The 22,258-nt window shown below is 43.1% G+C and overlaps 1 protein-coding gene across 13 annotated transcripts in view; it reads right to left on the bottom strand.

The window, feature by feature from the left end:
• Positions 1-22,258, bottom strand: part of SFI1 (SFI1 centrin binding protein) — a 101,857-nt gene that overhangs the window by 18,804 nt on the left and 60,795 nt on the right. For all 13 annotated transcript variants that reach the window (XM_059408870.1, XM_059408869.1, XM_059408872.1 and 10 more), the window contains 6 exons: positions 22,083-22,244; positions 20,262-20,332; positions 18,722-18,814; positions 15,869-15,966; positions 14,751-14,817; positions 10,449-10,579 (listed from right to left, as the gene is read on the bottom strand). In XM_059408870.1, coding sequence (XP_059264853.1) covers positions 10,449-10,579; positions 14,751-14,817; positions 15,869-15,966; positions 18,722-18,814; positions 20,262-20,332; positions 22,083-22,244 — 622 coding nt within the window. The remainder of the gene's footprint in view (positions 1-10,448; positions 10,580-14,750; positions 14,818-15,868; positions 15,967-18,721; positions 18,815-20,261; positions 20,333-22,082; positions 22,245-22,258) is intronic.

The raw sequence follows: 22,258 nt of genomic DNA, 5'->3' as shown, positions 1-22,258 counted from the left end.
TGTCAAGTAAATAAATAAAATCTTAAAAAAAAAAAAAAAAAAAAAGCAGAGATGTCAGGAATCCCTAGGTAGTGCAGTCAGTTGAGCATCTGACTCAGCTTTGGCTTGGGTTGTGAGCTCAGTGTTATGGGATCAGGCCCCAAGCTGGGCTCCATGCTTGGTGTGGAGACTGCCTGGGAGATTCCCCCTCTCCCTCTCCCCATCCCAACCCCTTCATGCTCACTTGGTCACTCTTTCTCAAATAAATAAATAAATGAAAATAAAAAAGCAGAGATTGTCAGACTAGATTAAAAAAAAAAGACATAAGAGGAAAGCTTTATTAAATATGAAGACAAATAGAGGGAAAGGTAAACCACATAAACTATAAATACAGAAAAAGCTGCTGAGGATATTTTAATAAAAGTCAAAGCAGGTTTTGAGAAACGAAATATTACCAAAAATAAGGAGGTTCATTTCAAAATGATAAAAAGGGACAGTTCATGAGGAAAACATAACAATCTAAACTATACATGGACCAAATAACAGAGATTCCAAACGCATGAAGTAAAACTGGTAGTATTATCAGGAAAAATAGAAAATCCATAATCATAGCTAGAGAATTTTAACACTTCTCTCTAGTAATCAATAGAAAAAACAGACAAACAAAAAAACTAAGGTGGGGGGTGATTCAGTTGGTTTACTGTCTGCCTTCAGCTCAGGTCATGATCCTGGGGTCCTGGGATCCCTGCTCAGTGGGGAGCCTGCTTCTCCCTCTCCCACTCTGCTTTATGCTCACTCTTGCTATCTCTCTCTCTCAAATAAATAAAATACTTAAAAAACAAACAAATACCTTGCCTGAGGAAAGCATCTGCATCCTGGAGACTGACTGGAAAGCCAGGGCTTTGACTGAGTGAACACAATAACCTCTGCCTCTACAGTTCTCTTCCAGCCTGGTTCTACCTACAGGTCCTGGACCTGAGGCGTGGCCTCCAGCCCAGACATCCTGCCTGCAGACTGGCTGCCCCCACTGCCCATGTCTTTCTATCCTGCCCATTTCTCCTGCCTAATGGGATTTTGCACAATTCAGAGTTTTTCCATAAACTAACTCTTGTATTAATAAAGGCTTTAGGAGATTTTTGTTAAAAACCAAGGACCTCTCTTCAGCTCTGAACAGATTTTTCCTTCAATTCAAACACAAAGATTTATGGACCTTTCAAGTTGACTCAAATTTGTGGATGGTTTCTCCCACTTTCCTATTCTACATTCTTAGTCCTATGTTAGCTTTATGTCTCAAATGGTGAAATGTAATCAGTCCAATAAAATATGAAATAACCATGAAAACAAACAAACAAAACCCAACAACAAACAAAAGGCTACAAGGATACAGAAAATTTGAAGATGACTACCAACCAGCTTGTCCTAACAGACATTTACAGAACACTGTATCCAACAAGTATAGTATAAATATCCTTTTAAGGTACACACAGGAAAAAATAAAGTACACATCGAAGGTGCACCAAATCAGACCACATATATTCGGCTGTAAAACACATTAATACATTTCAAAAACTGAAGTTATATAAGGCGTTTTCTAGCCACAATGGATTAAATAATAATTAAAAACAATAATGTATCAAGAAAATTCCTATTTGGATATTAAATAACAGATTTCTTTTTTTTTTTAAGATTTTATTTATTTGACAGAGAGAGAGATCACAAGCAGGCAGAGAGGCAGGTGGGGGGGTGGGAAACAGGCTCCCCACTGAGCAGACAGCCCTATGTGGGGCTCAATCCCAGAACCCTGAGATCATGACCTAAGCCGAAGGCAGAGGCTTAACCCACTGAGCCACCCAGGTGCCCCTCAAATAACATATTTCTAAATAAACCACAGGTCAAGAAAGAAGTCACAAAGGAAATCAGAATATATTTTTAGTTGAATGATAATAAAAATACAGCATGTCAGGATTTGTGGGATAAAGCTAAAGCAGAGGGAAACCTTGCAGCTTAAAATTTTCACAAGAGACAGATTTAAAATTTATAATTTATTGCCAATAACAAAAGAATGGGTGGGCATGCCTGGTTGGCTCAGCTGTAGGAGCATGAATCTCTTGATCTCAGGGTTGTGAGTTCATGCCCCATGTTGGGTGTAAAGATTGCTAAAAATAAAATAAAATAAAATAAAATAAAATAAACTCTAAAAAAAAATGGGTGATTTGTGCTTCCATCTTTTTTTTTTTTTTTTTTTTAAATTTATTTGACAGAGAGAGAGTTCACAAGTAGGCAGAGAGACAGACAGGGTCAGGGGGGAAGCAGGCTCCCCGATGAGCAGAGAGCCCAATGTGAGACTCGATCCCAGGACCCTGGGATCATGACCTGAGCTGAAGGCAGAGGCTTAACCCACTGAGCCACCCAGGCGCCCTTGTGCTTCTGTCTTAATGTTTAAAAAAAAAAAAAAAAAAAAAAAAAAAAACACATCAAATTTAAATTTTTTTTAAAAATAAAAAAAAAAAAAAAAAAAAAAAAAGGAAGGCATATTAAATCCAAAGTAAGTAGAAAGATACAAAATAAAGAGCTAGAATCAATGTAAGAAAAATATACAATAAAAAAATTAGCAAACAAAAGTTAAAAAAAAAACCCATGATAACTCTTTGCAAGGCTGATCAAGCATAAAGAGAAAAGGGCACCTGGGTGACTCAGTCTCAGGTCATGATTCCAGGGTCCTGGGATCGAGCCCCACATCAGGCTCCCTGCTTGGCAGGAAGCCTGTTTCTCCCTCCTGCTACCCCTGCTTGTGTTCCCTCTCTCACTCCCCCCCACTCTCTGGGAAATAAATAAATAAAATTTAAAGAATAAAGAGAAAAAATACAAATTACCAAAATCAGGAATGTACAAGGATGTATCATCAGAGATTCTACAGACATTAAAAGTATATTAAGGCACTTTCATGAAAGCTTTTTGCCAATATATTTAACACCTTGGATAGAATGAAAAATTCCTTGAAAAACAGAGCTTACCAAAACTAACATGAAAAGAAACTCTTGGTAGCTCTGTATCTATTTTCTTTTCTTTCTTTCTTTCTTTTTTTTAAAGATTTTATTAATTTATTTGACAGAGAAAGAGATCACCAGTAGGTAGAACAGCAGGCAGAGAGAGAGGGAGGGTAAGCAGGCTCCAAGCGGAGCGGAGAGCCTAATGCGGGCTCGATCCCAGGACCCTGAGATCAAGACCTGAGCTGAAGGCAGAGGCCTCACCCACTGAGCCACCCAGGCAACCCCTCTGTATCTATTTTCAAAATTATATCTGTAATCAAAAACCTTTCTGTAAAGGAAACTCTAGGTCCAGATAATTTCACTAGCAAATTCCATAACAAATTTAAATACCAGAAAACTAAAACCACGATCCCTCATGAAAATACATGTAAATATTTTTAAGAAAACATTGACAGATCAAAATCAGCAACACTTGGGGTGCCTGCGTGGCTCAGAGGGTTAAGCCTCTGCCTTCGGCTCAGGTCATGGTCTCAGGGTCCTGGAATCAAGCCCCACTTTGGGCTCTCTGCTGGGTCGGGATCCTGCTTCCTCCTCTCTGTCTGCCTCTCTGCCTACTTGTGATCCCCCTCTCTGTCAAATAAATAAATAAAATCTTAAAAATCAACAACACGTGAAAAAAATAATATATCATGACCAAGTGGGGTTTGTCTCAGAAATATAGGGCTGGGGGCGCCTGGGTGGCTCAGTGGGTTAAGCCGCTGCCTTCGGCTCAGGTCATGATCTCAGGGTCTTGGGATCGAGTCCCGCATCAGGCTCTCTGCTCAAAGGGAGCCTGATTCCTCCTCTCTGCCTGCCTCTCTGTCTACTTGTGATTTCTCTCTGTCAAATGAATAAATAAAATCTTAAAAAAAAAAATCTTTAAAAAAAAAAAAATATAGGGCTGATCTAATACGTGAAATCAGGAAAACATATGATCATCTTAATAAATGCTGAAAAAGCATCTGGCAAAATTTAACCACCTTCATAATAAAAATTCTCAATAAACTATGAATAGAGGGCAATATTCTCAATCTGATAAAGGGTATTACAAAAATAATGTGAAATACCGACTGCTTTTGTTTTCCCCCTAAGATTGGAAAAAAGACAAGTATGTATCCTCTCATTACCTCTATTCAATACTTCATTAGAGATGCTAGCTAATGAAGACAGAAATAAAAGCCTACAGACTGGAAAGGATAAAGTAAGTTGTCCTTATTTGCATATAACAGGATTATTTATGCAGAAAACTATGTAATTAAAAAAAAGACTCAAACCATTAAGTAAATTTAGAAAGGTCACAGAACAAAAAGTTTCAGCTGTATTTCTATATACTAGGACAAACAGTGAATGGATTTAAAAAATAATTCTATTCACAAGAATATTAAAAAAAAGGTCTTTAGGAATAAATTGAACAATATATATACAAAACTTCTATGCAAAGTTATAAAACACTGAGAAAAACTGAAGAAAAACTGCATAAATGGAGAAGTGTATGTTCACTTACACTTACTGAAGACTCAGTAAGTTTGAGATGTCCGATCTCCCCTAAATGTCTATACAGATTAAGTGCAATCCCAAACAAATAAAAGAAAATTCCAGGAGGAATAAAGTTGAAGAACCGATTTCAAAACTTGCTATCAAGATACAAAAATCAGGAGAGTATGATAATGGCATAAGGATAAACAAACAGATAAATGAAACAGAAGAGAAAGTCCAAACATAGATACAAACTTATAAGGACAACTGATTTTCAGTAAAGGTGCCAAGGGAACTCAATGGGGGGATGAAAAGTCTTTTCAACAAACAGTGCTGGAAAAATCTGAAAAACAGAAAAAAAAAATCCTTGACTCTTACCTCATACCATATATGGAAAAAATTCAGGATGATCACAGACCTAAATGTAAATGGTAAAACTTAATATAAAGCTTCCAAAGAAAATTTTGGAAAATATCTTTCAAGATCCTGGCTGTAGGCAAATATTTTTTAGGGAAAACCCCCAAATCACTGATCTTTTATGATTAGAAAAAAATTTGATGAACTGGACTGTAACAAAATTAAACATTTCTGCTCAACAAAAAATACCCTTAATTTATTTCAATATATATATTAGCTAATATATAGATCCCCACCCTGTGATCATTTCCATATATATATATATATGTGTGTGTGTTAAATATATTGCTCTCAATGAAAAAAATACTGTGAGAAAATAAAAATGTAAGCCACATTACCAAAAGAAAATGTTCTTCTTTTTTCTTTTTTTAAAGATTTATTATTTGAGAGAGAGAGACAGAAAGAGCATGCTAACATGGGGAGGGGAAGTTGGGGAGGAAGAGAGAATCTCAAGCAGACTCCCCGCTGAGCTCAGAGCACAACACTGGACTTGATCTCAGGACCCTGAGATGATGATCTGAGCCAAAACCAAGCGTCAGAGGCTTAACTCACTGAGCCACCCAGGTGACCCTGGAAGAAAATATTTTCAATACATATATCCAACAAAGAATATATAAAGAACTTTGAAAAATCAATAATTTTTTAAAAAGACACAAAGCCCAAATTTTTTAAAAGGCAGGGGAAAGAACTGAATAGACACTTCACAAAAGAAGATATACAAATGGTCAATAAGCACATGGTAAAGGCTGAATCAGTCAAACTCTGTCTGGAATTCAAAGAAAGAAAATTAGCTCAGACTGATTTCATTCAGAAAAGAGGAAAAGCTGCCTAACCATTAGTCAGATCAGGACAGACACTGATAAAGCCAGCTACAAGGAAACATGGTTTCTTCAAAGGCCAGGCAGCAGCTGTAAAATGCCACAAGGGCCTCTTCGGAGTGGTTACTGCTTCTTTACCACGATGCCCCAGACAAGCTTTGCTGTTTTCACTTATTCCTGAGGATACACATAACTGTACTCCCTAGTGAACCCCACTTATCCCTCCTACCTTTGCCTCAGAAACAGCAAGCAATCCAAAACCAATCCCTGTTTCTCTTTCCCCCCTTCAGAATCTTTTCATAGGATTCAAACCCTACAAATTCCTTTCCCTCAGGAACAGCACCATTCCAGAATTCCTCTGGAATTCCTTCCTTCAAGGCAATCAATCTGACTTGGTACTGCCAACTACAGGATTTTGATCCTGGCTGATTGGCCTTAGGGTTGCTGGGGGGGAGGGGGGTTGGGAGAAGGGGGGTGGGGTTATGGACATTGGGGAAGGTTTGTGCTTTGGTGAGTGCTGTGAAGTGTGTAAACCTGGCGACTCACAGACCTGTACCCCTGGGGATAAAAATATATGTTTATAAAAAATAAAAAATTAAAAAAAAAATGCTCCATATTATTAGTCAGCAGGGAAATGAGATGGAACTCCACGTCCACTAGAATGGCTCGGTTAAAAAGATGGTCAAAGGGGCTCCTGGGTGGCTCAGTGGGTTAAAGCCTCTGCCTTCAGCTCAGGTCATGATCCCTAGGATCGAGCCCCATATCAGGCTCTCTGCTCTGCAGGGAGCTTGCTTCCTCCTCTCTCTCTGCCTGCCTGCCTCTCTGCCCACTTGTGATCTCTGTCTGTCAAATAAATAAATAAAATCTTTAAAAAAATAATAAAAAATAATAATAATAATAAAAAGAGATGGTCAAAAACCTTAAGAGACTCGGGGCACCTGGGTGGCTCAGTGGGTTAAGCCTCTGCCTTCCCCTCAGGTCATGATCTCAGGGTCTTGGGATCAAGCCCCACATCAGGTTCTCTGCTCAGCAGGGAGCCTGCTTCCCCCTTTTTCTCTCTTCCTGCTGCTCTGCCTACTTGTGCTCTCTTTCTGTGTCAAATAAATAAATAAAATCTAAAAAAAAACCAACAACAACAACCATAAGAGACTCTTAATCTCACAAAACAAACTGAGGGTTGCTGGGGGTGGGGTAGAGAGAGGGTGGCTGGGTTGTGGACATTGAGGAGGGTATGTGCTATGGTGAGTGCTGTGAACTGTGTAAGACTGATGATTAATAAAACTGTATCCTGGAGAAAATAATACATCATATGTTAATAAAAATAAAAATAATTTTAAAAAAGTCAAAACCAGATGTTAATGAGGAGGTGGAACAACCAGCATTCTATCTGCTGGTGGGTGTAAAATGATGTGACCCCCTGTAAGAGGAAGCATGTCCCCACCTGAGAGCCAGAGTCCGCTTTTAGGTATCCACCCAAGAGAAATGAAAACATAACCCGCTTAAATGTTCATAGCAGATTTACTCATAATGGCCTCAAACTGGAAACAACCCATGTTAAAAGGGGTGAAAATATTGCCTTATATTCATCCAATACCACTCAGCAAAGACTGAACTCCTACCAAGCAACAAGGGTCAATCTCAAAAACATTATGCTGAACTTCAGAAGAAGCCAGACACAACAGAACACCTACTGTATGATCCCATCACTTAAAGTTCAAAAACAGGCAAAATTAACCTGGGATGACAGTAATCAAAGCAGTGTTACCTATGGTGGTGGATGGGGGGAGGTGCAAATAGACTGGAAGGGGGCACGAGGGAACTTTCTGGGGTGATGGAAATGTTCTAGACCTTGACTCGGCTGTTGATTATCCAGGTATACAATTTGTGAAAACTCACCAAACTCTTTACTTAACATCTGTGCCTTTCACTATGAACTTAAGCTCAATTAAAAAAAAAAAACAAAAGACAAATCAGCATACTAAAAGACCACTGGTAGGTTAAGAAACTACCATTTTTAGTAATAATTCATGAGACCTCACTACAAATTCTGTCCATATTCCTAAAATATTAAACAAATACCCTAAGAATTATGGAAAGATAGAACATATATATTTTGGGGGAACTCTGATTTGCTAAACTCCAAACCGAACCTATGAATATTCATTTACTGTAAGAGTCACAAATCACGGGGCGCCTGGGTGGCTCAGTGGTTTGGGCTGCTGCCTTCAGCTCAGGTCATGATCTCAGGGTCCTGGGATCGAGCCCCGCATTGGGCTCCCTGCTCCGCAGGAAGCCTGCTTCCCTCTCTCTCTCTCTCTGCCTGCCTCTCTGCCTACTTGTGATCTCTGTCTGTCAAATAAATAAATAAAATCTTAAAAAAAAAAGTCACAAATCACTAGGGATTGGCGGGGAAGGCTGATATTCTGTACTGCCATTCTGCTTGTATTATTTCACTTTTCATGACAACCTTATGAAACACGACTATTATATCAACCCATCTCCATTTTACATCTGAGGAAACAGGCTCAGACAGACCCAGTGGCCTGCACAGGGTTAGGGAGCCAGCAAGCAGTGGAGCAAGGGTCTGAACTCAGGGCTCTCCAGCTTCCAAGCCAGGTTCCCCATCACTTTGCTCCCTCAAGAGCTAAAGGCAGGAACCTAAAAAACTTCAGTCTTCTAAAAAGAGCCAACTCAACCAAAACAAGATAAAATCTACATCAGGCCAAATCCAGATCAGGCTCTGGTTCTCCCTCAAACTTCCTGGCTACACCCTGTCTCCAATTCACCCACCATCCCCCCCCCCTTTTTTTTTAAGATTTTATTTATTTGACAGAGATCACAAGTAGGCAGAGAGGCAGGCAGAGAAGGGGGGAGCAGGCTCCCCACTGAGCAGGGAGCCCAATGTGGGGCTCGATCCCAGGACCCCGAGATCATGACCTGAGCCGAAGGCAGAGGCTCAACCCCTGAGCCACCCAGGTATCCCACCCACCAACCTTTTGTCTCAAGAATGGTCTCCAACAAAAATCCTTTTGGAAACTCCTCTTGGCTATTTTGAAAGAGCCCTCGATATTTTTTTAACATATAATACATTATTTGTTTCAGGGATACAGGTCTGTGATTCATCAGTCTTACACAATTCACAGCTCTCACCATAGCACATACCCTCCCCAATGGCCATCACCCAGCCACCCTCTCCCTCCTACCCACCCCTCCCTTCCCCTCCAGCAACCCTCAGTTTGTGTTCTGAGATTGAGTCTGTTATGAGAACCCTCAACCATCCCTATGGCATGCCAAAATACAAAAGAAGTAACAGAGTCAATCATGACTTTGCAGAAGAAATGAAGGAGTGCGTGTGTATTAAGTAGTAAAGCCATTTTTCCAATGGAATCTTAAACCAGACTTCAGTTCAGAAAGTAGGTAAAGGTGAAGGCACTCTCTTTGCAGAAGGGGAAGAGGTAAATTCTATCCCCTTGCCAGCCTCCAATTCCCCACCGCTACCCCGTAAATGCTTCTCCTTGGATTTGGGGTGAAGGACTCTCAGAGTTCTGGCTGATCCCCTCAGATTAGCTTTCACACTCTTTCAAAGTCAGGACCACTGCAACTTCTCTCAGCGTTCCTCCCGCGTCCCTCCCTCTCGTCTCTGTCCTAAATTGATGGGAACTCTTCTCAGGCAATCTCCAAAACCATCACTTTACTAGTTACGTGCACCTGCTCAAACATTTATCTGTTATCTTTTTTATAGGCTCAGGCAATCCCCTCAGCCTGGCCCTGCTCATCCTGCCCCCTCCTGCCATCCATCCTCATCCCCGGGCTCACAGCATGCCTTCCTCCAGGGACTTTCCTCAGCAGCTCTAGAAGAGGACATGCGGATCTCTTCTCTGGAAGTGTCCTTCAATTGTTTCTTGTGTATCAGTTTTACTTCCTCACAAAGATTCAAAGTTCCTACGGAGTCATCAAAAATATCTTCCTTTTCATCTAGGAGAAAGTCCCTGGTGTCAAGGAGATCTGAATTTAAACTCTGGCTCTGCCACTTACTGGTTGCTTTACATGGGGGAGTCATTAGTCATCTTGAGCCTGTTTTCTCGGGACTGCTATGAGAAGGAAATTATTAATGAAGTTGCTGACGTCACAGGCGAATGAGCTTATGTATTTGTTTCCCGTCTCCCATCACAGCATGCCCACCACAGGGGCAGACATACAGTCGGCGATGAATAATTTCTTTGTTGCTTTCTGCCAACACACAGCAAGGACCTGCTATGGGCAAGTTTGGTTCTGTGGGAGCTAAAAAGACGTAGCTCTGCTCCTTGCCCATCTTAATTTTGTTGACAACTATATTTCAAGACTTCAAAAAGCCAGGTCTAGCAGGACAGGAAGCAAGAATTTCAGGGAAATCACACTCAAGAATGCCTGCCAGGGCAATGCAAGGTCCAACCACGCTCTGATCCAGAAAGCTAACGGGCAGCATTCACAGAACTCACACTGGCTTGCACTGAGGACAGGGGCATAGAACTCAGGCTGTTCTGAAAGCATTTGCAATAAAGTTGAGCAAAAGCTTTCCCAGGGGAAATACTGGTTGGCTTTTCCTGCTAGATGAAATCAATGAGTCCACATAATTGACAAACCAGGAAGAACCAGGGCCTGGGAGGCTGGGAGGCTGAACACCACCACCAATGGCCGTGTGGGGAGCAGAGCCTGAGAAGCCTGCCCAGACAGGAGAGGCACTGCATACCTGTGAAAGCGTGCTGCTCTCGCACTGAGAACACTTTCCTGATGGTGCCATCGCCAGAATCTTCTCCATGCGTGGAAGGCTGCAGGAAGGGCTCTCTGCTGGAAGTGACTGTCTGCTCTGGACCGCAGCCACTACAGTGAACAGAATGACCTTTATTTGTACTTTACATTATTTATTTATTTTATTATTTTATTTTTTAAAGATTTTATTCATTTATTTGACAGAGAGAGATCACAAGTAGACAGAGAGGCAGGCAGAGAGAGAGAGAGAGAGAGAGGGAAGCAGGCTCCCTGCCAAGCAGAAAGCCCGATGCCGGCCTCAGTCCCAGGACCCTGAGATCACGACCCAAGCCAAAGGCAGCGGCTTAACCCACTGAGCCACCCAGGCGCCCTATTTTACATTATTAAAAAAAAAAAAAAAAATGCAGAGGGGAGGGTGGTGGCCCTGGGTGGCTCAGTGGGTTAAGCCTCTGCCTTCGGCTCAGGTCATGATTGCAGGGTCCTGGGATCGAGCCCCACATTAGGCTCTCTGCTCAGTGAGGAGCCTGCTTCCCCCCACCCCCGCCTGCCTCTCTGCTTACTTGCGATGTGTCAAATAAATAAATAAAATCTTAAAAAAAAAAAAAAGACCTTTCAGGGTCACATTCTAGAGGGAGGGTTGCTTTCTACACTAAACTGAGAAAATTAAAATCTACATGATAGGTGAAAAATGAAATATGACGGGTAAGAAATTTTTATTCTAAAAAGTTTAAGTATCTCTACCTACTTGTGTGTCTGTATACACATGTGTATATACGTGGATAAGTCTAAATGTTTTGTCCTATGTACTAAGTGTTCATACCCACTGCCTGTTTCACTCTCTGACTGCTAGTGTTTGACTCAGTGACATACATGGGCTTTTTGAATCTTAAGAAATTTATCAATCCTTTGTCATGTGTATTATCAACATTCTTCCCATGCTGTAATATATCTTTTGATTTTACTGTAATTACGAAAGGCTACTACTATTTTACTATTTATCAGCAGGAAGATAGACAACTGACATAAAAATATATACATGCCTCCATGATCCAAAACTTTGTGGGGATAAAAGCATATATATACGGCGGTGCTTTTTAAAATAGGACCTCAAATTCTTTGGATTTCCTCCTTCCCTGAGAAGTCCCCTCCCCTTGAATCTGGGCGGGACAGTGATTGCTTTGACCAGTAGAGAATGGTGAAAGTGACCATATGAGCTACTGGGTCATAAAGGGCCATACAGCTCTGTGTTGTTCACTGAGACACTTTTGGAGTGAGCAGCAACACAGGAAGTCTGACTCCCCTGAGGCCACTATGCTCAAAGGCAACCCAAGCCTCTTGGAGAGGCCCAATGTAGGTTCTCTGGTTAACAGTCCCCGATGTGCCCAGTCTTCGCGAGTTATTCCAGTCCAGGAACCAGCCATGTGAGTGAAGAAACTTCTAGAGAATGCTAACCTCCTGCCATTAGAATCTTCCCAGCTGAGGCCCCAATAATCATGGAGCAAAGACCAGCCATTATTGTGATGTCTTGTTTTAATTTCTGACCTGCAGAACCCATAAGTATAAAGGGTCATCTGTTTTTGTTTATTTTTTTTTTAAAGATTTTATTTATTTGACAGACACCAATCACAAGTCGGCAGAGAGGCAGGGAGAGAGAGAGGGGGAAGCAGGCTCCCTGCTGAGCAAAGAGCCTGATATGGGGCTGGATCCCAGGACCCTGGGATCATGACCTGAGCCAAAGGCAGAGGCTTTAACCCCCTGAGCCACCCAGGCACCCCAGAACCCATAAGTATAATAACACAGTTGTTGTTTTAAGCTACTGAGTTCGGGGTGATTTTTTTTCATGGCAACAGACAACTGAACAGTAAGCATATGTGTGTGTGTGAACATATGGTATACATACTCCCACGCACATGGAGGGAAAAAGATACCAAATTTACTCACCAAATGTAATTTAAGATTACGGGTGTTTAAATTTTTTTCTTTTATCTCTTCCTACACATCTCAAATTACAATGTCTATATATTGCTTTTGGGCATTTACATTTTCAAATGTAAACGAAAGTAGAAGCAACAGTATAACGAATCCCCATGAACTTAACATTCAGCTTCCATAACTGGCAAACGTTTTGCCATTCTCTACGTATTACTTTTTAAAAAGAAAGAAACCCACAATAAAAAATATCTTTATCTTTTCCTGAAATAGAAAGAACTGATGTTCTCTTTAACGAACTTGATGTTCTCTGATGTCATCTCCTTAGATGACAGTCAGATGGCTAGCAAAAGATCTGGGAAAAAACCAAAAAACCAAAAAAACCCCAGAACTAAGCAGGGCTCTTACTATGTTTCAGACCTTCTATATGACGCAGGCCATGCAAAAGCAGTGTGGAGAGATAAGAACACTGACCTTTGACCTTCCACCACTGCTGGGCCCCAGGGTCAGGGGCTCTTTTTCCAGGGGGAAAATAAGAGACTCTGCTTCTTTTCCATCTTGAATAAACACAATTTTTCAACCCTGGCACTCAGTTTCCTTTTCTAAATGGTCTCTACCTTCTGTTGAGCTTACATTAAATGGGTTTAAGAAACCAAGTGGCAACGTCCTTTCAGAAAGAGTCACATCATCCAAAGGAATGTCAAAGAATGCAGCAATTCTAACCATTTTCCAAGTGTGGAAGGCAAACCATGCCCTGGGCTGGCATGGCCCAGATGCCGAGAACAGAGATGATCCTTCAGAAAAACTCTGTAGCAACCCATGGCAGTTTATCTGGCTGTTCACTCGTTCGTTCATTCACTCATGTAAATATTAGTGGCACCTACCCTTTGTCCACACAGTGCTAAGGAGAAGAGAGAGACAGGGTCTACCCTCAAGTAGCTCACAGACTGGCAGGGAGAGGGGCTGGGAAACACCTAGGCACAGAATACACTGACAAAGCCACACAGGGGGCCGGGGGATGGGGTAACACCAGAGCCAAAAGGTTCAGAGGGACAGAAGACTGCATGTACAGTGAGAAGCACATTCAGGGAAGGACTGGCAGCTTAACTGGCCAGAGCACAGCTGTGAAGGAACGAAGAAGTAGGTAACAGGAAAGAGTACAGAAATTAACCAGAGGCCGGCTCCCACAGGATTTTATACACCTTACTAGAAAATTCAGATTCTCTCTCAACACTATGAGTAAACAGTCAAATTCTTTAGATTCTCATGTTAGATTCTAGCGACAGATGGAGGTGGGGGTGGGGGAGGCAGGAGTTTGGCTTTTGTTTCCCTGTTTCAACAAGGAGGGCCAAAACCAGGCCCAGGCAGCACGCTAACCCCTGAAAGGCCCGTGCAGACACTACCAGTTGAACACAAATGCCCCCAAGCCTAAAGGTGGCTTCCAAACCCTTCTCAGTTCAGCACTCTAGACAGCTGCGGCCATCATTTGAGCTGGCCTGCAATATTGCACTTAATTGCCATCCTGGGGCTAAATTATAAGGCCTGTGGGAGGAGGAATTTTTTCTGCTTTCGTCACAGCTAAGCCCCAGTGCTTAGCACAGTGTCTGAGGCACAGCGGCTGCTCAGTGAGTCTTTCCTTCTTTTTTTCTTTTCTTTATTTTTTTATTTGTCAGAGAGAGAAAGAGCACAAGCAAGGGGAGCAGCAGGCAGAGGGAGAAGCAGACTCGCTGCGGAGCAGGGAGCTAGATACGGGGCTCGAGCCCAGGGCCCTAGGATCACGACGTGAGCCAAAGACAGATGCTTAACCTACTGAGCCACCCAGGCGCTACTCAGTGAACGGAACTGAAGCCAGGGCTCCTGGCTGGCTCAGTCAGAACAGGATGTGACTCCTGATCTCAGGGTTCTGAGCTGGAGCCCCATGTCAGATGTAGACATTACTTAAATAAAGCTTTTCTGAAAAATGGAACTGCATCCTTCCTCAATCTGCCTTTCCTAACTCGTGAGCCTGATCCCCATGTCCTCCCGCCTGCTATGGGTACCTGCCTCACACGGTTCAGCACTGAGAATGCGGCACTATGTTCTACACTTTCCCCAGTATTTCCTAAAGGCTGGCTAACTAATAGAGTAAATGAGTAACGATGTGAATGGAACGGCTGTGTATTCACAGCACGTGAAGGTGGGGGGCTGACGCAGACTTTCCAGTATCACTAGAAGGAATTGGGGGAAATATCTTTGAGGTTTTCACAGCAGCACCAAGACCTCTTAGCAAAGGTCTTTTCCAAGAATCTTTCCAAAGTAAATGAGTCCGACAATGTAAGCCTGTGGAGTTACTCACTATGAACTTACTCCATACCTGCTTATATCGCCTCTTCTGAATATACTGTGACCATGATTTGATACACTTGCGTAGCAATGTTATTCTGAAATAAAACACATAACATAACACATACTGCCTACTTCATGTCCAGGTTTGGGTTTTAAAAATGTTGTTTGTTTTTAAGGCCAAAATATCTGGGTGTAGTTACATCTTCAGCATTGAAGGCAACCTGTCAGTTTCATTCTAGGACAGGGGAAAAAAGAACCTATCATTCGACACAACATCTGTCAGCCACTGGTTTCGGACTACGGCTTGCCCCCAAATTTTGACAATTTTCTTATAAACCTAATTATACCACCAAGCACAGTGTCTCTGGAACCTAGGTAATACGTACGAAATCCCCTATCATGAACTTTCTGGGGCCTGTGTTGGGACCACCTGGGTCTGTGACAGGCTCCTTCCACCAAACTGATACCCAGGGTGAGAACTGCCTTCAATTCTGTAAACCAGGATTTAAAATAATGACTGACCCTAGTAACTCCAAATATAGTTAAATATTGAGATTCTCACCGACTTATTAAAAAAATGTTCCAAAACGGGACCTCTATGTGAATTCAATTGATTGGCTTATTGGCTGCAGGGAGGGTATATTGAATATTTCCCGCAGGGAGAAAGTGAAGAGTAGTTACCTCTGAAGAGTAAGACTAAGGGATCAGAGGGAGGGATCCAAGCAACTTTTATATTTCACTTTATACCTACCTTCCTATACACTGAGTTTTCCTTATAGACATGTGGTGCTTTTATTTAAAATTTGGGACACTCTCCACTCTTCCAGAATAAGACACTTGCCTGAGCCTGCTTTTTAACACTATCAGTGCTTGAATTCTAAGATGTGAATGTCACTAAAGCATGAAGGATTGAGGCAGGGAGCTAGCTGGCACATATTCCGAACTATGGTGACCAAGAACCAGTACAAACATCTCTATTCTACCTCTCATCTAATGAGCCAAAAGGGAAACACAAGCTTAGGAACCACTGATTTATAGCAGGGCCTTTCTGAAGCTGGCCATCACTGCAAGGAAGGGTAAGTGCTCTCTCCAAGAGAACAGTCAGTCAGTCCCTGGAGAGCACAAGGAGAAGGCCCAAGCCCCTACCTGCAGTAGTCCTGGGCAGCACACAGTGAGGGAAGCTGCGCTCTCTCTTCCCTCTGCTCAATCCGAGACTGCCAGAGGTTCCAGAATCTGTGCAGCAGCTGAAGCAAGACAGAAAAGAAATGGAAGTTTAATTATTAAGGCAAAAGGTGAAATGATCTCTCCTAACCTATTAGCAAATCCTTGCCCCGAGAGACCATCAGCTCCCACAGAGGAGGAATTATACCTCAATTTGGAGTAGCCGACATATAACAGGCTTACAAAATAATTGTGGCTAAGTTATACAGAGCTATTCTAGGCCAACATAAAAGGCAAAAAGATGAATTTCCCTGTCTACGGAAATCAGAATCAAGACGCTGAAGCTATTCCTCATCTGGGCCTCAGAGAAGACAATGCCAGTTTGTTTATTTTTTAATTTTTTACTTTTTTTGTAAATATTTTATTTATTTATTTGACACAGAGAGAGAGCACAAGTAGTCAGAGAGGCAGGCAGAGAGAGGGGGGAAGCAGACTCACCGCTGAGCAGAGAGCCTGATGCGGAGCTCGATCCCAGGACCCTGAGACCATGACCCGAACCGAAGGCAGAGGCCTTAACCCACTTAGTCACCCAGGCGCCCCTTTTAAATTTTTTTTTTTAAGATTTTATTTATTCATTTGACACACAGCGAGAGAGATCACAAGTAGGCAGAGAGGCAAGCAGAGAGAGGAGGCGAAGCAGGCTCCATGCTGGGCAGAGAGCCCAACGCAGGGCTCGATCCCAGGACCCCTGGGATCATGACCCGAGCCAAAGGCAGAGGCTTTAACCCATTGAGCCACTCAGGCACCCCAACAATGCCATTTTATTTTTATTTTTTAAAGATGTTATTTATTCATTTGACAGAGAGAGACATAGCAAGAGAGGGAACACAAGCAGGGGGAGTGGGAGAGGGAGAAGCAGGCCCCCCGAGGAGCAAGAAGCCTGATGTGGGGCTCGATTGCAGGACCCTGGGATCACAACCTGAGCCGAAGACAGACGCCCAACGACTGAGCCACCCAGGCGCCCCAACGATGCCATTTTAAGAGTTAAAACTGATCTTATCACCTCTGACTGCTCCTGATGTAGTCTTGCCAAAAAAAGTGCTTAACTTCAATCTAATCAAGCCCTTAGATCAAACTTCTAATTTATAGGAATGACATTTAAAAAAGGAAAAATCAAATGACATCAAATGGAAACAGATAAACTGAGAATATGGAATATTGTATAACGCCAAATAGCTGGCCTTCCTTTTCCAAAAATCAGTGTCACTGAAAAAAAAAGTATACATTACAATAAGTGGAATAAGCCAGGCACAAAAGGGCATGTAAATATGAGATCCCTAAAGTGGTCAGGTTCACAGAGACAGAAAGAAGAAAGGTGGCCGCCAGCTGCTGGGGGCAGGGGAGAGGAGGAGAATGGGAAGTTATTGTTTAATGGGGACAGAGTTACAGTTTTGCAAGATGAAACAGGTTCTGGAGATGGATGGTGGTGAGGATTGCACAATGTGCATGCACTTTGTGTCACGAAACTGTTCTCTCAACGATGGTTAAGATGATAAATTGTTATGTGTATTTTACCACAATTAAAGAATAAACATATTAAACAAAAGAAGTGGAGAGGGGACACTATTATTAAGAGCCTCATAAGACATAACCAGATACAGTAAGTAATCAGCCTTTGGTTGAGTCCTGGTTTAAAACGGAACATTTGGGGGCGCCTGAGTGGCTCAGTGGGTTAAAGCCTCTGCCTTCAGCTCAGGTCATGATCCCAGGGTCCTGGGATAGAGCCCTGCGTTGGGCTCTCTGCTCAGTGGGGAGCCTGCTTCCCCCTCTCTCTCTGCCTACTTGTAATCTCTGTCAAATAAATAAAATCTGGGCGCCTGGGTGCCTCAGTGGGTTAAGCCTCTGCCTTCGGCTCAGGTCATGAACTCGGGGTCCTGGGATCAAGTCCCGCATCGGGCTCTCTGCTCAGCGGGGAGCCTGCTTCCCTTCCTCTCTCTCTGCCTGCCTCTCTGCCTACTTGTGATCTCTCTCTGTCAAATAAATAAATAAAAATCTTTAAAAAATAATTAAAAAAATAAAATCTTTAAAACAAAAAAACAAACAAAAAAACCCCGGAACATTTCAGGAGCAACTGTGAAAATTTGGATATGGGCTGGGTACTGGATAAGATTAGGGAATCACTGTTCATTTTGTTAGGGATGGTAACGATACCGTGGTTATGAAGGAAAATGTGATTTTTGGACAATGCAGGCTGAGATGTTTAGGCATAATGTGTCACGATGTCTATTACTTACTTTGAAATGATTCAGAAAAAAAAAGAAGAAGTAGTAAATATTAACAATTGGCTAATATTTGAATTGCGATGGTAAGTATAAGGTGTTTATTCTACTATTCTTAAATTTTTCCATACGTTCGAACATTTTCATAATGAAAAGCAAAACAAAACAAAACAAAAATCCTCCTACACCCAAAAACATGATCTATAAGTAGAGATAGAATGTTTGTTGCCCTCAGGTAAACCAACCACTGAAGACAAGAGACTTACAGTGCAAATACAACCAAAGCCGCCTGGAATGCAAAACTCAAAGTGTACTCCCCAGGTCAGGGTTGGAATCCACAGTCCCTGACCCCTGAGTCAACTATCAAGTTTCTTAGCAAACAGATTAAAAAACGGATTAAACTAGGAAAAACCAAGGGCTCCTCTACCAGCTGGTAGGGGTAGCCAGAGAAAATGGACACTAAGGTTTTGGGTTATGAAAGGTTTGGGCAAATCTCAAGGCACAAAGGTTAAAAGAGAAGATAAGGAACAAGAGCTTCCTCCACACAGATGACCCTCACCATGATGTCATGCTGCTGGTGAGCAAGGTTCTTTCTTATTTGCTGGAGATGGGCATGCGTCACATTGTCTTTCAGGGCTCGAAAACAGAAGTGCTGTGAATAGAAGGAAGGACACAAGCAGTTACAAATCAGCAGCGTGTGTACCAGTAAGAGCAGCACCCGAGTACAGTAGGGAGAGGCCCGGGCACAGATATTCACAGCTGTTCCCGGATCCCGGAGTGTTTCTCTGCTTTAGGATTCACCTGGGAGTCTGATATACAGTAGGCACTTAATAAGTAGCTGTTGAACTGCTCCCTGGCTATCCACCAATACTGCCCTGGAACAAACACACCATCGCCTCTGACCAGGAGAGATCCCCGTGGCCCAGACAAGAACACGACAGACAAAGGTTAAAGACATCAACTCTACCTCTCAGGAAAAGACTTAGATTATGGTGGGGTTTTTTTTTGTTTGTTTGCTTTCTTTTTAAAGCCATGTTGGCGGTGGAGTGGGGGTGTCAAGTGTGCACACTTATGCAATTCCAAATGTAGTTTTGCACGAGCAGAATAGAAGGAAGAGAAGGAAGTGGTGAGTAGGGGGGTGTTGAGTGAGTAGAGGGGTTTGGGGCAGTGGCAAGACGTGTGGGACTGGCTCCAGCTCCATCTACACTGCCTCGCATGTGACCTAAGTAAAGCCTTTTATCCAATGCCTTGGGTTCCAGCCCTCTGAGACAGAAGTGAAGCGATCAGAGGTTTTCATATTGTGCTTTATAGAATCCAAGGCCCCTGAATGTGTCTGAAGACCTCCTCATGTGGTGAGGGTCGGGAAAAGCAGCGGTAGATGCTTCACCCACAGCATCTACTTTGATCGATTTTACAGAAGAGGCTCCCAACACTAAAAAGGGAGTCCGCCCTGGGGGTCATGAGTTCAAGCTCCACGTTGGGAGTAGAGGTTACTTAAAAAAAAAAAATGAAGGGGGACCTGGCTGGCTCAGTCAGTAAAGCAAGTGACCCTTGATCTGAGAGTTGTGAGTTCAAGTCCCATGTTGGGTATAGAGATCAATTAAACATAAAATCTTCCAAATAAATGAATAAATAAATAAAAAGGAGGCTGACCATGTGGATAAAAAAAAAAAAATGCAGGACTAGATCATCTCCAAGATTCCCTTTTATTTCCAGAACCTTCTGATCTCATCCATGAACTTTTCTGATCCAAAATGAAAACAGGGACACTTGGAATAGAACAGGGTTTCATGAGTGAAGCTAATCCCACAACCAGATACACCTGAACAGTCTGCTGTGTGCCTGGGTCCTCCAAACATGAAGGCCTGAGCAAGGCTGCTAAGTATGGCTACTCTGTGTAGACAGGCTTTCTATTAAAAGGTTGCATTCTCCTTATCATATACTTTACATTTTATAGAGTGATTTCTCCCCCCAGTTTCTTGAACATGGTACCTTCACATCTTAGGACTTTGGCCAGTTGTGCTGTTAAATATTAACCACTCAAATTTTGGCAGTTCTGCAAAGAAAAAAAGAGCCTCAGGAAGCTTCCACACACTTACCAGCAAGCTGTGCCCCCTGTGTTCTTCCGCCACCTTCCACTGGGCCGCTTCTTCAGCACACAGCAGCATGTCTGGCAGGGAGTGAAGGCCCCTCATCTCAAAAATGTCCCCACCCCCGCACACTGCAATCCTAGGGACCCAGGAGAAGGGTCTTGGCTGTGGGGGATAACAGGTGGGCTGCCGTCCACCTCTGTCTCCTCCTGATGACCCAGAGAAGAGGAAGCAAAGGGAAATTGAGTTGCTTATCGAACAGTTGGCCTTGCCTTTCTCCCCTCTGATGCCCATTTGATGACAGGCAAAAACAGTTAAGATAAATTGCCACAGATTACAGTAAACATTTCCAAATCATGCCATCTAAAGAATTCCTGTCTTCCTGCAGCCTCTGTTGGGTGCCACAACCCAGTCCAATGTTTCAGGTAAAAACCTTGGAGTTATTTTCAAACCTTCTCCTCCCACTCCTTCCATCTGGGCTGCCAAGTCCATCTGTTCCCCTCTGAGGTATCTCGGGCTCTTCTGTTCCCGCGCCCAATGCCCCGCATGACATCCAACTTGCCCCTCACACAGACTGGCGAGAGCCTTGCGTAACTGCTCCCCCTGAGCTGGCTTTGCCCCTGTAACCCAGTCTGTCCCCTCACATACAAACCTGCCACATCACTTCTCTTCTTACACACCTCCAGGGGTTCCCCAGTGCCATCAGGAGAAAGCCCAAGCTTCCAACCACCGTACGCAGGGCACTACAAGCTGGCCCCAGCCCACCTCCACCTGTGCTGCCCTACCGCCATCTACGCCCCTTAACTCACGACAGACCCCCCTCGCTGTCCCTGGGTCTTTTCCTCACCTCTACCTGTGTAAATGCCATTCCTTCCACCTGCAACACCCTCCCCAACTTCTCTGCTAGGTGACCTTGTCACCCTCTAGGACAAAGCTCAAATCTGCACAGTAGCTCCCACAGAACGTGATATGGACCTTTATGACAGCACTTTCTGCACCACATTATAAAGCCCTGTTTTCATGTCTCTTTACCCCAATGACAACCAACTACTGTTCACCTCTGAGCTTCCCTATATTCCAGAACTTAGGCAGGAGGCTAAAACAAAGCAAGAGTCTGCGGACAGATAACGTGTGGATGGACATTGAGGGTGGTCCAAATCTGCATAGCTGGGCACCTAGTGTAGCACGAGTCTAGTGCCAGAGGCCCAGGTCCAAAACTCCCAGCTCAGCCAATGATCACCCATGACTTTGACAATCATTTAAACCCCTGAATCTCTGTTTCTTCATCTGTAAAATGGGGATAGTGACATCTACTCCACTGGGTTATTTTGAGGATTAAAGAGATAACGCAGAACGTCTGCATGTGGTAAAAGACAATGGAACCTATGGTCATAACATTAGAGCTGAAAAAAAAAAAAAAAAAAGACCACCTAGTGGGTAGAGAAAAGTAACGAAATGACAATGTAAAATTAAGGACAGTGGGATTACCTCTCTGAAGGGGAGAAAAGGGAATGCAATGAGGGATGAGCAGATAGGGTATTAGCAATGTTCTAATTTTTAAGTTGGGTGGTAAGTATATGGGTGTTCATTTTATTACTATTCATTAAACTGTAATGTATGTTATACATACTGTTTTGTAAGTATACTTCCAGTTAAACAGAAACATTTTAAAAAGAAATCAATAGACATCAGGACCATCTTCTATTGTTCAGTAATGGTTTCCTACATATCCCCAGCCCTTTGTCTTACAGGCTGCTGAGCTCCGGGGAGGCCCTGCTGTGGTGGTAGAGGAGGTTGGGGGTTGGGGGGAGGGACAGATGAAAAGGATACAGTGTTTCCAGTGAGTGAATGCCCGCCTCAGAGCCATCCTCCGGGCCAGCCCCTCCACCCTGGCTTGCTGGGCGTACAAGCTCTCCTTCCGCTCCCAGGCCCACTGCCAGTCACAGAAGCGTGTCTGGAGCACAGTGACCCGGTGGAATCGCTCAGCCATCTCTGCAACAAAGAAA

The sequence above is a fragment of the Mustela nigripes genome, chromosome 8 (genome assembly GCF_022355385.1).
Source record: "Mustela nigripes isolate SB6536 chromosome 8, MUSNIG.SB6536, whole genome shotgun sequence".
In the NCBI taxonomy this organism is placed as follows: Eukaryota; Metazoa; Chordata; class Mammalia; order Carnivora; family Mustelidae; genus Mustela; species Mustela nigripes.
This window is presented reverse-complemented; position numbering and strand designations above follow the sequence as displayed.